Source organism: Mobula birostris, chromosome 8 (genome assembly GCF_030028105.1).
Source record: "Mobula birostris isolate sMobBir1 chromosome 8, sMobBir1.hap1, whole genome shotgun sequence".
NCBI lineage: Eukaryota > Metazoa > Chordata > Chondrichthyes > Myliobatiformes > Myliobatidae > Mobula > Mobula birostris.
Window position 1 is genome coordinate 162,430,581 of NC_092377.1, and position 17,400 is coordinate 162,447,980.

Here is a 17,400-nt window from a genome sequence, read left to right on the forward strand (position 1 = left end):
TCTAAGAATCTGATTTCATTTTTTACCAACAGCACTACCCCACTTCCTCTGCCTATTTGCCTGTCCTTTTGATACACTCCTTGGATGTTATTAGAATAGAATAGAATAGAATAGTACAGCACAGTACAGGCCCTTCGGCCCACAATGTTGTGCTGACCCTTAAACCCTGCCTCCCATATAACCCCCGACCTTAAATTCCTCCATATACCTGACTGGTAGTCTCTTAAATTTCACTAGTGTATCTACCTCCACCACTGACTCCACGCACCAACCACTCTCTGAGTAAAAAACCTTCCTCTAGTATCCCCCTTGACCTTCCCACCTTAAAGCCATGTCCTCTTGTATTGAGCAGTGGTGCCCTGGGGAAGAGGCGCTGACTGTCCACTCTATTTATTCCTCTTAATATCTTGTATTACTCTATCATGTCTCCTCTCATCCTCCTTCTCTCCAAAGAGTAAAGCCCTAGCTCCCTTAATCTCTGATCATAATGCATCCTCTCTAAACCAGGCAGCGTCCTGGTAATCTCCTCTGTATCCTTTCCAATGCTTCCACATCCTTCCTATAGTGAGGGGACCAAAACTGGACACAGTACTCCAAGTGTGGTCTTACTAGAGTTTTATAGAGCTGCATCATTACCTCGCGACTCTTAAACTCTATCCCTTGATTTATGAAAGCTAACATCCCATAAGCTTTCTTAACTACCCTATCTACCTGTAAGGCAACATTCAGGGATCTGTGGACATGTACCCCCAGATCCCTCTGTTCCTCCACTCTACCAAGTATCCTGCCATTTACTTTGTACTCTGCCTTGGAGTTTGTCCTTCCAAAGTGTACCACCTCACACTTCTCCGGGTTGAACTCCATCTGCCACTTCTCAGCCCACTTCTGCATCCTATCAATGTCTCTCTGCAATCTTCGACAATCTTCTACACTATCCACAACACCACCAACTTTTGTGTCATCTGCAAACTTGCCAAACCACCCTTCCACCCCCGCATCCAGGACGTTAATAAAAATCACGATCCTTGTGGGACACCACTAGTCACAATCCTCCAATCTGAATGTACTCCCTCCACTACTACCCTCTGCTTTCTGCCAGCAAGCCAATTCTGAATCCACCTGGCCAGACTTCCCTGGATCCCATGCCTTCTGACCTTCTGAATAAGCCTACCGTGTGGAACCTTGTCCCAAGTATGATCTTCTTTCAGCCATGAATCAGTGATGCCCACAGCATTGTACCTGCCAATCTCTAATTGTGCTACCTTATTCTATGTACTGTGTGCATTCAAATATAATGCCCTTGTTTCTGTATTCATCACCGTTTTTGATTTTGCCCCCATGTTATACTTCATCTCATCCCACTGACTGCAATTTTGCCCTATGATCTGCCTGTCAAGTCAAGTCAAGTTTATTGTCATTTAACTATATACCTGTATATAATGTATATAACCATATACAGTAATGTGTATAGAAACAAGACAATGTTACTTCGAACCAGGGTGTAAAGCACACGATAACTCATGAAGACACGGATAAAATCTACAGGTGAATCACACATAAATAACAAACTAAAGTGCATTAATTTTAAATATTGGTAGGTACTGAACAAATTAGCCTTTGGTACTTTGAATATGATGCTGCCAGGAGTTCAAAACCCTAATGGCCTGGAGGGAAGAAACTGTTTCCCATCCTGACCGTTCTTGTTTTTATGCACTGTAGCATCCTACCAGATGGCAGAAAGTCAAAGAGGGTGCTGGATGGATGGGTGGGACCCTTAATAATGCTAACTATGCTTTGCTCCTGATAAATGTTCCCAATGGAAGGTAGCGAGACCCTGTGATCCTCTTAGCTGTTCTCACAGTCCTTTGTAGGGATTTCTAGTCCAACAGTCAGCTGCTTCCATACTAGGTAGAGCTGCAATTTGTCAGGATGTTCTCAATCATGCTCCTGTAAAATGCAGTTAAGATGGGGGGTGGGGGGAGCCTTGCTTGTCTCAATCTTCTTAGAAAGTGGAGACACTGCTGTACCTTCTTGTTCAGGGCGGTGTTAATAAGGGACCCAGTGAGGTCATCTGTGATGTGAACTCCCAGGAACTTGCTGCACTTAACTCCCTCTATTGAGTAGCTGTATTGGCAGCCGCGTCCTTCTTCACAGTCTCACTACACACTGCATCTCCTTGTATACCGACTGCCCCATCCTCAAGGTTCCCATACCCCTACCAAATTAGTTTAAACCCACCCCAACAGCTCTAGCAAATCTGCCCGCTAGGATATCGATCCCCCTTGGGTTCAGTTATAACCAGTTATACCTTCTTAAACCTTTATAGATATATAAGGTATAACCTTATATAACTATAAAGGTATACTGTATATACCTTCCCCAGAAGAAATCCCAATGATCCAGAAGTCTGAAACTCTGCTCTCTGCACCAATTCCTCAGCCAAATCATCACGTCTTACCCTCACTCGCAGGTGGCACAGACGGTAATTCAGAGATTACTACCCTGGAAGTCCTGCATATCAGATTTCTGCCTAGCTCCCTATATTCTCTCTTCAGGACCTCTCCCATTTCCTACCTATGTCATTGGTACCAATATGTACCACAAATTCTGGCTGCTCACCCTCCCCCTTCAGAATGCTGTGGACCCCGTCCAAGACATCCCTGACCCTGACACCTGGGAGGCAACATACCATCCGGGTGTCTTTTACACAGAATCCCCTGTCTGCTCCCCTAACTATCATTAACTGATCAAAGATCTGGAAAAATTGAGTATAAAGGGAGAAAATATGAAATTTTGGTAAGAAAACATTTTAAAAAGGAACATTATCTAAATGGTGGGTGGTTGCAGAGCTCTGAGGTGCAGAAGGGTCTAGGTGTCAAAGTTAAATTGATGTACAGCACAGGTGCAATGAAAAGCTTACTTCCAACAGCATCACAGGTGTTAGATAGACACAAGAAAGACATAAATCAGTGGCCACATTATTTATTTCAGAATGGGGAAGAAATGTGATCTAAGTGACTTTGACCATGCAGTGATTGTTGGTGCCAGGTGGGGTGGTTTGAGTATCTCAGAAAATGCTGACCCCCTGGGATTTTCATGCACAACAATCTCTAGAGTTTAAAGATAAGGGTGCGAAGAAAAACAAGAAAAATTTCAATGAGTGGCAGTTCTGTGGACAGAAACATCTAGTTAATGAGAAAGGTCATGGGAGAACAGTCAGACTGGTTCAAACTAACAGGAACTCAAATTATTAAGTACCTAGTAAAGTGCCCACTGAATGTATATAGTATAAAATAAAATAAAATTATACAAGAAAGGACACAATTTGAATAATTAAAGGCAAAGTGGATGATTTGCAAAAGGCTATTATGCAGAATAGGTAATTAGGAAACCCAGTAGAAAGTTGGTCTGCCTAAGTTTGTATTTGCCTCAGTTCAGAAGAATGAGAGGTAATTTTTTAGAAACATATAAGATCCTGAGGAGTCTTGCGGTGGATATAGAGGTGTTTTCTCTTGCGGAAGAGTCTGAATTAGCTGTTTAAAATCAAGGGTTACTCATTTAAGGTGAAGAGAAGATGGATCAATACACACAAAAGGCTGGAGGAAACCAGAAAAATCCTTTTCTCTCTTCTTCAAGGGTGATACATGTAGAGTCTATATTTAAGGCAGAGATAGACGGATTTTTGTTAACCAAAGGACTGAAACATTCCCCTATTTGGATAGGAGTATGGAGATGAAGCTATGGTCAGATCAGCCATGGATCTAATTCATGTATTCGTATGCAGAAACAGCAGCAGGTAGTACAGCTCGCCCACCTGCACCTCGAATGAATAGAATGTGCATTCTACACTGTGCAGGTAAACAATAAGGTGCAAGATCATAACAAAGTAGATTGTGAGGTGAAAAGTCCATCTTATTGTATGAAAGTCTGTTAACAGTGGGATACAAGCTGTCCTTGAGCTTTGTAACATTGGAGCCTTCTTACCAGCCTGTGATGCAACCACTCAGAATGTTCTCCACCATACACAGATAGAAATTTGTACGAGTCTTTGGTAATGTTCCAAATCTTCTCAGCCTCCCACTAATAGCAATAGCTGTGAAATTTAGTACTGTGGTGTATGAAATGTTTGATAAGAATGAGACAAAACATTATTACCTGAAGGGAATATTTTGAGAAGAGATACAAGAAGAGAGGTGTGGAGAAAAGATAAAAAGGTTTTAGCAAAGCAACAGAAGAGATTTACCTCTATGATCACAGGGATGAGGGGCTTCAATTATGAGGTGAGACTGTTTTCCTTTGAACAACAATAAGATCTGGTAGAGGGATTTAAAATCATGAAAGTTTGTTGAGGGAAACTGCTTCAAATGGTACGGATGGGTGGGAGGGAGGGGGTTGCTTTGTTGCTTGTTGTATTCTGTGTTGTTCTGCCAAGCATTGGGGACATGAAATGTTGGCGCCGTAATGTGTAAGTTATTAACACAAAAAAAGGCATTTCACTGTATGTTCTGAATCTGAACAAAGACAGAGACATAAAATATAGGCAACTGACCAAAGAACCAAAAATAGTTTTATGCAGTGATTGATAAGGATTTTGATTGTATTGTGGACCTGGTAGTGGAAGCAGATTTGGGCAGATTCAATTGTCGAGTTTGAAAAGGATCTGGGTGTGTATTTAAATGCAAAGAATAGCATGGCTCCGGAGAGAAGGAGCCATGGACTACAGAAAACCAGCACAAAGATGACAGGCTGGTTGACTTCTTTCCATGCTATAACCATTCTGTGATTCTGTGATATAGAGAACCCAAGTTCCATTATTTTTCTTCAGTTACTGGTGGTAATAGCATCTCCTAATTATTCTTAGAAACTCAAAGAGAACAAACTGGAAAGGGTTCAGAGAAGGTTTATGAGGAATATACCAGGTCAGGACAACTTGAGTTGTAAGGACAGTCTGGGATTTTTTTCCCCCTAGAGCAGAGGAGGTTGGTTGAGGGGTGACCTTAGAGGGGAGCAATGGTTAAGGTGGTGGACACAGGGGAGGGCAGAGGCTCAGAAGGGAAAGACTGACTTGGTGCTGTTTCACCTGCTGAGTTCCTCCAGCTTTTTGTGCGTGTTGCCAGAAGATTTCCAGCCTCTGCAGAATCTCTTGTGTTTATGTTTGTGGCCAGTTCAGATAGACATCTTGGAGAACAGGCATGGGATGCAGCGAAGGGCCTGTTTCAGTGCCACATGAGTCTGATGCAAGTAACAAATTCAACATTTAAACTACTTCAGCATGCAGATGTAAATATTGCACAGAGATTGAAAGGCGGTGACGAGACTGGGATGACATAACGTGCCGGCCGGGTGGGTGCGGGAAGAGGCGCGCCCTTCTCCTCATTGGCCGAGCCTTGGTGTTTTAGAGCGGCGAGAGAGGGAGCTGAGCTGCTGTTTGTGTCGGCTGCTGCTCTCCGGTCACTGAAGTGGCGATGGCTGGCTTCACCTTCCTCCTCATTGTTCTGTGTCTCTCGCCAGGTAGGGCACGGGTTGTTCATACTGCTTTCCCGCAGCAGTGTAACCGAGTCGGTCTCTTGTTTACAACGAAGTGGGTTGTTGTTTGTATTCTTTATATGGAACGGGCTCCGAAATAGCTTTGCCGGGACTGAGCGGTTCCATCCGGACAGACTCTGTCTTATTTCTCGATGTCACCGGCTCCTTCTGTACCAGAAACCGCTCCGAGTAGTAACTGCGACCTCGAAGCGACGTGGGTTTGTCAAACTCTTTTAATTCCACCTGTCTTTCTGTTAATTTTCTTTAAAACTCTAAAGTGTTGTGGTCAAATTCGGCTTCACCTCATTCTCGCCAGATTTATCCCAACACGCACCCAATCCCTAAATCCAGAGCTGATTCCTTCTCTCCCGGTAACCGCCCTGATGCTGGTTCAGGTGGATTTGTTGGTGTATAATTATATGTCAAGGTGAAATGTTAATGGAATGACATCCAGCGAAGAGTGAATCCACTGATTTATTTAAGTTCCTGGTGCCCTGCATTGACGGCTTTCTGACTTCACATGTGACCCGAGTAACTCTCAGTCTAACCATGAGCGGTGAGAGATCTTCTGGAGTACACTGTACTCTGTGGCATGCAGTATCGAACGTTCTCTTACTGTATAGGGTGCCTTGATGTTTCATTGGTGTATCATTGCCTAATTCTTCACTGTTTACAATGGTTTGTGCTGTAAAACCTTTGTTAAAATCTAATCTTTAGTTACTTTGCAGATTCACCTTAGCTCCCTTATTTTATGGTTCATTCAAGAACTGTGGTCTATCTGCCCTATGAATTCTCAAAGATTCAATGCAAATTTATTATCAAAGAATCTGTAAATTACACACCTTGAGAATTGTCTGCTTACAGGCAGCCACAATGTAAGAAGCCAGAATAACCCAATTTTTTTTAAAGAAAAGAACCAAAACCACTGCCCAGAGAAAGAGAAAAAAACACAAATCATGCTAACAACAGAAGCAAGGCAATAGCATTCTCAACCAGACTGAGTCCCCAGATCTGCTTCCAGAACAATCGGAGTAGGCCCAAGCATTGGTCCCAACTCAGCAGGGCAAGAATGCACAACAGCTGGATCAATTCAGAGCCTAGGATGTCATGGTCCGGTCCATGAAGTCCGCATTCTGGTTCACGGTCCGGTCCATGGACTCAGGACTCCAGGTCTTCCAGCTGTCCCTTGTTTTGGTTGAATTAATCATAGGCACCTGATTCCTAGCTTGGGGCTTGGAATATAAATAGCCTTGGGGACGACTGTGGGCTGCTGGTTTGTCTTGCCAAGATCCCCTGGGAGCAACCTGCTGGTGGAAGGCTAGTGTGGCCACTTGCTATCTTTACGCCATGTTGGGGAACCATCCCCTCATAGAGACTTGCTGTCGGTAGTCGGAGCTGTCTTTGCGGTATGGATTTAGCTGTTTCCTCGCCAGCTGAGTGGCCATCAGCCACTCCGAGCTAGGTAGGAATCTGGCTGTTTCCATAGCCAGCCGAGGTCACTGGACGTAACTGTGACTTGGAGCAACCCCGATGCAGAGATGGAACTGTCTGTCGTTCTTTGGTGTTTGTCTCTTCTTGTCCTCGCCTTTGTGGGTAAGTCAGGCTGTTCTGCTGTTGCCCTACGGGGGGACCTGTCTTGTCTTGTCTTTGCCTCTGTTGGGTAAGTCCGGCCATTCTGCCGTCACCTGACAGATGATCTGTCCCACCTTGTGTCATGGTCCGGTCCGTGAAGTCCGCATTCTGGTTCACGGTCTGGTCCGTGGACTCAGGACTCTGGGTCTTCCAGCTGTCCCTTGTTTGGTTGAGTTAATCATAGGCACCTGATTCCCATCTTGGGGCTTGGAATATAAGTAGCCTTGGGGTTGAGTGTGAACTGCTGGTTTGTTTTGTCAAGATCCCCTGGGAGCAACTTGCCGGTGGAAGGCTAGAGCAGCCAATTGCCATCTTTAGGCTGCGTTGGGGAACCATCCCCTCATGGAGCCTTGCGGTCAGTAGTCGGAGCTGTCTTTGCAGTATGGATTCGGCTGTTTCCTGGGCCAGCTGAGTGGCTGCCAGCTACTCTGAGCTAGGTAGGGATCGGGCTGTTTCCATAGCCAGCTGAGGTTGCTGGCCAAACTGAGACTCAGAGCTACCCCGGAGCAGAGATGGAACTGTCTGTTGTTCTTCGGCGTTGTCTCTTCTTTGTCCTCTCCTCCGTGGGGTAAGCCAGGCCATTTTGCCATTGCCCTGCAGGGGGATCTGTCTTGTCTTGTCTTTGCCTCTGTTGGGTAAGTCTGGCCATTCTGCCATTACCCGACGGATGGTCCTGTCCCACCTTGGTGTGGAGAAGTTGAGTCCCGGCTTGTCTAAGTATAAGTCCCGGCTCTATGACTATGTACTGTCCTGTCTCATGTTGGTGTTGTGTTAAAGATGAGTCCCGGCTTTTCATAGGATAAGTCCTGGCTTTTCGTAGGATAAGTCCCGGCTCTATGTTAATGTACAGTTCCCAGTCTGTCTCCGAGTTCCAGCCACTGAGTTATCAGCCTCCGCAAGCTCAAGGCCCCAGCCCCCAGCCGGCAGCCAAGCTCAAGGCCCCAGCCCCCAACTGGCAGCCAAGCTCAGGCCTCTAGACCCCAGCCATGTCCTGTCCTGAAGACATGTCATGTCCTTGCCTGGTTCTAGGGTCCGAGCCCGAGGCAAGACCTAGGTTCTGGGTCTTTGTCCAGTCTAGGGCTTGGAGCTGAAGCCTTGTCTCCTAGTCCATGGTTTCTAGTCCTGGTCCCACTTTCCCTAGCCCAAGTCTGCGTCCTTGTCCCCGCTCCTTGCCTGTATCCTGTCACGTCCCTACTCTAGTCAAGTCCTGTTCCTTGTACTTCAGTGTCTGCTACTCGCATTTGGGTCCGTTCCCAGCACCCCATTGTGACACCTTGGTGTGGAGAAGAAGTTAATTCCTGGCTTGTCTAAGTACAAGTCCTGTCTCTATGTCTATGTACTGTCCTGTTGGTGTCATGTTAAAGATGAGTCCCGGCTTTTTGAAGGACAAGTCCCGGCTCAATGTTGATGTACAGTTCCCAGTCTGTCTCCGAGCTCCAGCCTCCGAGTTATCACCCTCCGCATTCTGGGACCCCAGCTTCTAGATCCAAGACCCAAGCCTCAAGACCCCAGTCTGTCTCCGAGCTCAAGCCTCAAGACCAAGACCCCAGCCTCAAGCCTCAAGACCCAAGACCAACACCCCCAAGCATCTAGACCCCAGCCACGTCCTGTCCTGTAGTCACCTCATGTCCTTGCCTGGTTCCGGGGCCCAAGCCCGAGGCAAGAGCCAGGTTCTGGGTCCTTGTCCAGTCTCTGGCTCGGGGCCCAAGCCCATGCTCCTAGTTCATAGTTCCTTGTCTGGTTTCCCTGTTTCTTGTGCATGTCCTAGCCCAAGTCTGCATTCTCGTCCCTGCTCTTTGTCTGTATCCTGTCACGTCCGTACTCTAGTCAAGTCCTGTTCCTAGTACTTCAGTGTCTGTGTCTTGCATTTGGGTCCGTTCCCAATGCCCCCATTGTGACATAGGACCATACACGAGAGAGGGAGCAAAATCAGCGTGGCTCTCGCCTCCATTTTCATCATTCGGGCAGTCTATCTGTTGCAATGTTTAAATTATCCAAGCACCCCCAGTAGTGCCTCACTTTAAGACCCAGACCTTGGCGTCACAATAAGCTTGGACTGTCCAGCCCGAAGCTATCCTCAATCTCACCAAATCGACTCGACGCTCCTGGGTTAGGTGGAAGAGCATTGAAACTCTTCTGCATCAACTCCTCTCCAAATCACTCACTCCATCCCTGGCAGCAATAACACCAACTCCAACCCTGGCTTGAACACACTGTGACTCAGAACGTCCCAGCACAGCTTCTTTTGCACATCGGTTGTACGTCGGTCTGTTTTGTGTGTGGTTTCCCCTCGTTCCCCTTAACTTTTCACCTTTTACCCTTAATCTATGACCTCTGGTTGTAGTCCCATCCAACTTAAGTGGAAAAAAACCTGTTTGCATTTACCCTATCTATACCCCTTATAATTTTGTATACCTCTACCAAATATCTTCTCAATCTTCTATGTTCTAAGGAATATAGTCCCAACCCATTCAATCTTTCCTTATAACTCAGGTCTGCCAGACCCAGCAACATCCTTGTGTCTTTCAACCTTGTTTACATCAAATGAGAGAAGAAGCCATTGTGCCTGAGGCAAGGTGCAAGCCATATGCCTCGGGGTTGCTCCTAGGTGTGGAGAATTGCAGATGCGAGATTGGCCAGTGTTGGGTTTCTATATAAGAAGCAAATGTAAGAGAAGATCTGATAAAGGTATATAAAATCATGGAAGACTTGGACAAGGGAACAGGAATCACCAATATTCCTTGGTGGACCGTTCAGTAACTAGGGAGATCAGTTTTACATTAATTGTTAGAAGGATTAGGGAATAGATGAGAGAAAATAATTTTACTCAGTGAGTGTGAAGAGTTGGAACTTATTCTCTGAAGAGATCCTGCGGATGAAAGAGTTAACTTATGAGGCACATTTGAAGGCTCTGGGCCTGTATTCACTGGAGTTTAGAATCATTGAAACCTATCAAATATTGAAAGGCCTAGATAGAATGGGCACGTGGCCAAGTGGTTAAGGCATTGTACTAGCGATCTGAAGGTTGTGAGTTCGAGCCCCAGCCGAGGGAACGTGTTGTGTCTTTGAGCAAGGCACTTAATCACACAGTGCTCTGTGACGACATCAGTGCCAAGCTGTATGGGTCCTAATGCCCTTCCCTTGGACAACATCAGTGTCGTGGAGAGGGGAGACTTGCAGCATGGGCAACTGCCGGTCTTCCATACAACCCTGCCCAGGCCTGCGCCCTGGAGAGTGAAGACTTTCCAGGCGCAGATCCATGGTCTTGCAAGACTAATGGTTGCCTTTAAGATAGAATAGACATGGAGAGGATGTTTCCTATAGTGGGAGAGTCTAGGACTGAGAAAAGAACATTCCTTTATAATATGAGGAATTTCTTTAGCCAGACTTTGTGGAATTCATTGTCACAGATATCTGTGGAGGTCAAGTTGTTATATTTAAAGTAGAGATTGATAGGTTCTTGATTAATAGTGCTCACGGCCTCTCCGGTGATGATATCTGTTATCTGTCAAGTAGGATGCCGTGCACAATTCTGATTTGAAGGAGGCAGACGTGAGAGCACGGAGGAACATCTGGTGGAACTTCTGAAATGCCTGTTTCGCTGCCGCCGCTACTGTGTGATCCAAAATCTCCGGAGGGGAAGGCCCCAAATCCTCGGCTTTGCTTGTTGCTCTGCGGCTGGGGCAGGGTCAAAGCGCTCAGCAGAGATGGTGCTCTGTGTCGGAGGGCTGGTCGGAGGCTCGAAGTTTTCAGACGGACTCAGAGTTGGACTGTGGTTGGGTGCTTCAAGGATGCTGCATGGACAAGTTTGTGGCGCTGGAAGCTCATGGCAGGGAGAGTTTCTTCCTTCTACCATCTGCGTGAGATGTTGGGGCTATCGGGAAATTGAGACTTTTTTTTACCGTGCCCATGGTCTGCTCTTATCAAATTACGGTATTGCTTTGCTCTGTTGTAACTATATGTTATAATTATGTGGTTTTTGTCTTGGTCTGTCCTGTGTTTCTGTGATACTGGAGGAACATTGTTTCATTTTTTTAATGCATGCATATATTTAAATGACAATAAATGAGGACTGAGTGCCCTCATAATCTAAAAAAGCGCATCAAAGGTTATAGGGAGAAGGCTGGAAAATAGGGTGTGAGGAGAAAATAAGTCAGCCATGATCCAATGGTGGAGCAAACTGCTTCTATGTGATATGGTCTAAGTGTTGGGAAACCGGAAGCCTGAGACAATTTAAACTATTTGTCTTTCATTAACAATAATTTATTTATTTATTTTTAATTTTCTTATTGTAACCTATAATATGTTTTTTCTCTTGCAGTATGCTGCTGCCACAGAACAACAGATTTCATTTCAAATGTCAGTGATAGTAAACCTGATTCTGACTAAAGATGATCCTTTCATTAACAGCCAAGATTTTGGAATTAGGATTAACCTGTTATGGATTTTTTTCTAGCATGGTTATGATGGGCTGAATGGTATTATTCTTTGCCCAAGTAATCCCTACACACTCTAGAGAAATCACATCCTTCCAGACAGAACTGTATGCAGTGCTAGCACAGTGGCCTGGCTGACACATTATTTAGCCTAGCATGATGCACCCTGTTCTTGTATTTAATGTTTTAGCCAGTATATTACCTGCTGACTTTGCCATCTTGTCTATCTCTTCTCTTCCCCAAATCAAATACAGAGAAGCGAACATAAAAACAGAGTTCTTCCTGCTGGGCAGGTTAGGCACAACATTGGAATGGTTGGACTCACGAACCCATAACACCCACTTACACCCATGTGACCAATTAACCTGCTAACCCATACGTCTTTGGAATGTGGGAGGAAACCCTCGCGTTCACAGGGAGAACACATCATCTCCTTACAGAGAGCGGCAGAATTGAACCTGGATTACTGGTGCTGTAATAGTGTTGCACTAACTGCTAATCCCACTGTGCTTCCCCAGTGTACTCACATTTTGGGTTTGCAGATCTATTATCAAAAATTCAAAGTACATATATGTCACCATATACAAACCTGAGATTCATTTTCTTGCGAACTTACACAGTAGATCCAAGAAACACGGTAAATTCAATGAAAGAACACACCCAACAGGACAGACAACAACCAATGTGCAAAATACAACAAACTGTGCAAATAGAAAAAGGAAAAGATAATTAATAAATAAATAAGCAATAAATATCAAGAACATGAGCTGAAGAGTCCATGAAAGTGAGTCCATAGGCTATGAGAACAGTTCAGTGATGGGGCAAGTGAAGTTATCTTCTCTGGTTCAAGAGCCTGGTGGTTGAGGGGTAATAACTGTTCCTGAACCTGGTGGTGTGGGTCCTGAGGGTCCTGTACCTCCTTCCTGATGATTGAGGGGGTAATAACTGTTCTGAACCTGGTGGTGTGGGTCCTGAGGCTCCTGTACCTTTTTCCTGATGGCAGCAGTGAGAAGAGACCATGGCCTGGGTGGTGGGGTTCCTTGATGTTGGATGCTGTACTCCTGTGACAGTGCTCTATGTAGATGTGCTCAATGGTGGAGAGGGTTTTACCCGTGATGGAGTGGGCTATATCCAAGAACTTTAGGATTTTTCAGGAGGGTCGGTGATGGTGCTACAGAGTGTCTGGTGATGTTGTTTCCCACCCGTGATTCACTATTGTTATTGATTGTCTGTGAGAGGGTGCTGATTCATCAGCTGGGGTTGGTAGATTTAACCTGTCTCGGAATGTTTCTTAATCTGTTGAGTGCGTCTGAGATTTTGTGGTTTTGTACTTGAAATGTTGCATCTCATCAGATTCCATCAGTATTTAAAGAGTAGCTGTGTTTGTCATAGGTATATCAAAACGTACAGTGAAACACGTTTATGTCAGGGACTAACACAATCCGAGGATATACTGGGGCAACCCGCAAGTGTCACCATGCTTCCAGGGCCATCATGGTACATCCTCAACCCCTTAACTGTATGTGGGAGAAAAAAAGAGCACCTGTGGGGGAAACCCATGCAGTCACAGAGAGAACGTACAAACTCCTTACAGACCAGCAGAACTGAATCCCAGGTTACACTCATCACTACATTGCTGTGCTGTCTATGCTATGCACAGCATGAACGGTGGGTAGATTGGTGAGAAGGAATCTCTCTCTTGTCAGTCTCTCTGGTGACACAGTTCACCAGGAAGATCAGTGATGGTGCTACAGAGTCACCCTTGGTGATGGGTGCTGTGTCCCACCCGGTGCGTGGTTTCCTATGGTTAATCATTGTTCGCGGGGGGGGGGTTGCTGATTCATTGGCTGGGGTTGGATGATGTTAACCAACAAATTTCCCTATCTGTATTTACCCTGAGATCTGAGGATGAGGTCTCCCCGAGGCCACACCCTCTTAACTAGACATGAGAAGCTGGAAATCCAGAGCAACACACACGAAGTGCTGGAGGAACTCAGCAGGTCAGGCTGCATCTATGGAGAGGAATAAACAGTTGACATTTCTATGGTTGGACCAGATGAGGAGGAAGATGGGTGGATGAGGGAGATGGAGTGAAGTAAAATGCTGGGCGGTGATGGGTGGAAGAGGTCAAGGGCTGAAGTAGGAATTTGATAGGGAGTGGACATCTGATGAAGAGTCTCAGCTCAAAACCTCGCTGTTTATTTCTTTCCTTAGAAGCTGCCTGATGTGTTGAGTTCCTCCAGCATGCTGTGTGTATTATCTTCTTTAAGTTCACTGCCAGTCTTAAAAGGACTGGTCTCCCAATGATACGGGGTACACTCTGGGTCACGAATGAGTAGCATCGAACAGTTGACTGACCGGTGCTCCAACTGTGTCTTAATGTAGCAGGTGATAAACTGACTTGCTAGGATATTTGAGTGCCACCAACATGAAAAATTCTGCAGATGCTGGGGATCCAAAGCAACACACACAAAGTGCTGGAGGAACTCAGCAGTCCAGGCAACGTCTATGAAAAAGAGTACCGTGGACGTTTCAGGATGAGACCCTTCTTCAGAACTGGAAAGGAAGGGGTGAAGTCAGACTAAGAAGGTTGGGGGGGAGGGCAGGAAGAAGAACAAGGTGGCAGGTAATAGATAAAACCAGGAGAAGGAGTGAAGTAAAGAGCTGGGAAGTTGATTGGTGAGTTAAAGGGCTGGTGAAGGGGCAATCTGAGAGGAGCGGATAGAAGACCATAGAAGAAAGGGAAGGGGGAGAGGCACCAGAGGGAGGTGATAGGCAGGTAAGGAGATAAGGTGAGGGAGGGAAACGGAAATGGGAAATGGTGAAGGAGGGCTGGAGCAATTACTGGAAGTTTGAAAAATCTGATCTATTTCTACTGCAGTTCTAACCCTCAATGTCAAGTTCCATCAATCTATTGAAATTAGTCTTTCTCCAACTGATGATTTTTACTTTGCATTGCTGCTTTTCTATAGGTAACTCTGAACTCATGATGTTTTCTTCACTGTCTCCTAGGTTTTCCCCAACTAAAAGCAGCAGATTTGGGCGAGGCCGGTCATTTTCAGCTGCATAGTCGGGGTAAGTGTTGGCATCAGAGGCCTACTGAAGTTTGGAGTGTGAATGTGAAAAGAGAAAACTTGGGAAAATTTGGTCTTTTTTTGGTGGCTCGGGCATGGGGAGTGTGAGTGTCAGAGACCTACAAAAGTTGGGAGAAAGTGTATAAAAGGAGCAGTTTCAGGCAAGGCCAGTCTTTTTCAACTGCGCAGGCACGGTCAGCATCAGAGGCCTAAACTCAGCTGTAAATAAAAGGAAGCTAGGCTTATGCAGAGTGGCCATTGTTTGAGTGTGCCAGTGACAGAGTGGAAAGGCTTTGGCATTATAGGCTTCGGTGTGAACAGGTGGAGTTATAGTTAAGAGGTAAGCCTTTTTTTTTAGTTCAGAGTAGTCAGGAAGTAATGTTCCTCCTGTCAGATGTGGAAATCTCAGATACCTGACTGTTTCCCTGATGACTACATCTGCAGGAAATGTACCCAACTTCAGCACCTGGCTGATCGGGTCAAAAAGTTGGAGCTGGGATTGGATGTGCTCCAGGTCATTCGTGAGGCTGAAGATATTATATATGAGACTTCTGAATAGGTGGTGAGACACGGAGTACAGGCTTCGGACAGTAGATGGGTGATCACCAAAGAGCAGGATTCCCCTGTAGCCATTCCCATCAGCAACAAGTATACCTCTTTGGATACTGCTGGGGGTGGGCAGCCCATCAGAACATGGCAGCAACAGCCAGGCTGGTGGCAATGTGGCTGTCTCTTAGGCTCAACAGGGAAGGGTAAAGTCAGGCAGTGTGGTAGTTATGGGGGATTTGATAGTTAATGGGACAGAAAGCAAATACTGAGGCCACAAAAGAGACAAAAGAGATTCTGTTGTCTCCTGGGTGCTAGGGTCCAGGATGTACCAGAGAGGCTGCAGGATATTGTTAAGGGAGAGGGTGAATAGCCAGGGGTCATGGTGCATATTGGCACCAATGACATGGGCAAAAAGGGGGAAAAGGTCCTACGCAGTGAGTATCTAGAGTTAGGAAAGAGGCTGAAGAGAAGGACGTCCAAGGTAGTAATCTTCAGGTTACTCCCAGTACCACAGATTAGTGCAGGTAGGATTGGGGTGAAAGCAGAGATGGTGCAGGGGACAGGATTTCAAGCTTTTGGAACCCTTTCTGGGAAAGCAGTGACCTGTACAAGAGGGACAGGTTGCACCTGAAATGGAGGGGAATCAATCAATATCCTGGCCAGGAGGGTTACAAATGCTACTCGTGAGAGTTGAAACTAGTTCTACAGGAAACTGAGAACTAGAGCACCAGGTTGGTAAGGGAAGGATCGTACCGGAGGTAGACATCAGGGAACGTATTGAAAGGCAAAATCAAAACAACGGATATGATCGGTTGCATAGTTTGAAGTATTATATTTCAATGCTTGGAGTATTATAGTAGGGAAGGGTAATGAACTTAGAGCATGGATCAGTACGTGGAACTACGATGCTGTAACCATCACTGAAACTTGGTTGAGAGAGAGGCAGGAATGGGTGAGTAATGTACCAGGTTTTCAAACTTTTAGAAAAGATAGAGGAGGAGGTAAAAGAGGGGGTGGAGTTGCACTATTAATCAGGAACAATGTCACAGCTGCACTCAGGGGAGACATAATGGAGGGGTCAGACACTGAGTCCGTTTGGGTTGAACTCAGGAACTGGAAGGTGCAATCACACTGATGGGATTGTACAATGGATCCCCTAATAGCCACTGGGACATTGAGGAACAGATATGTAATCCCATTAAAGAAATGTGTAAAATAATAGGGTTGTTATCATTGGAGATTTCAACTTCCTTGTTATAAGCTGGGACCTTCTTAGTGCAAGGGGTTTAGATGGGGCAAAATTTGTTAAGTGTATCCAGGAAGGTTCTTAAATCGATATGTGGATAACCAATGAGAGGACCTAGTGATGGGTAATGATTGTGCCCAGGTGACTGACCTTACAGTGAGGGATCAGTTAGGGAACGGTGACCACAACTCCTTAACTTTCAGGATAGCTATAGATAAAGATAGGTATGGCCCTTATGGGAGAGTTTTAAATTGGAATTGGGCAAATTATGAGGGCATTAGGCAGGAACTAAGTAGAGTTAATTGGGACCACCTTTTCTTGGCAAGACCACAGAGACCTGATGAATTTAGTCCAGAAGGAAATGGGGAAGTATGTAAAGATTCAGAAGTTAGGATCAAACAGAGCACTTGACGAGTATACAGAAGGCAGTAGAGGCCATGAAAAGATCCAGGCAAATCCCAAGGCATTCTATACATACATCAAGAGCAAGAGGATAACACAAAGTCAAAGAGAGGGCACATAATACAGCAAAAATTAGTGGGAAGTTAGAGGATTAGGAAGCTTCTATAAACCAACAGAAGGCAACTTAAAAAAAATCATTAAGAAGAAAAAGATAGAACACGAAAGTAAACCAGCCAATAATATTAAAGTAGATACCAAAAGTTTCTTCAGATACGTAAAGTGTAAAAGAGAGGTGAGAGTGGATGTCAGCCCATTGGAAAACGATGCTGGAGAGGCAGTAAAGGGGGACAAGGAAATGGCAGATGAACTGAAAAAGTATTTTGCATTAGTCTTCATTGTGGAAGACACTAGCAGTATGGTGGAAGTTCCAGAGTATCAGGAGTCATGAAGTGTGTGAAGTTACCATTACTAGAGAGAAGGTTCTTGGGAAACTGAAAGGCCTGAAGGTAGATAAGTCACCTGGACCAGATGGTGT

The 17,400-nt window shown here is 45.4% G+C and overlaps 1 protein-coding gene across 2 annotated transcripts in view; it reads left to right on the forward strand.

The window, feature by feature from the left end:
* Window positions 1–17,400, forward strand: part of LOC140202345 (prosaposin-like) — a 91,257-nt gene that overhangs the window by 48,417 nt on the left and 25,440 nt on the right. The window contains exons 1-2 of one of the 2 annotated variants that reach the window (XM_072267257.1): window positions 5,407–5,511; window positions 14,607–14,669. In XM_072267257.1, the coding sequence (XP_072123358.1) occupies window positions 5,466–5,511; window positions 14,607–14,669 (109 nt within the window). In that variant the 5' untranslated portion in view covers window positions 5,407–5,465. Of the gene's footprint in view, window positions 1–5,406; window positions 5,512–14,606; window positions 14,670–17,400 lie in introns of those variants that run through there. The other variant, XM_072267256.1, reaches the window with a different exon arrangement.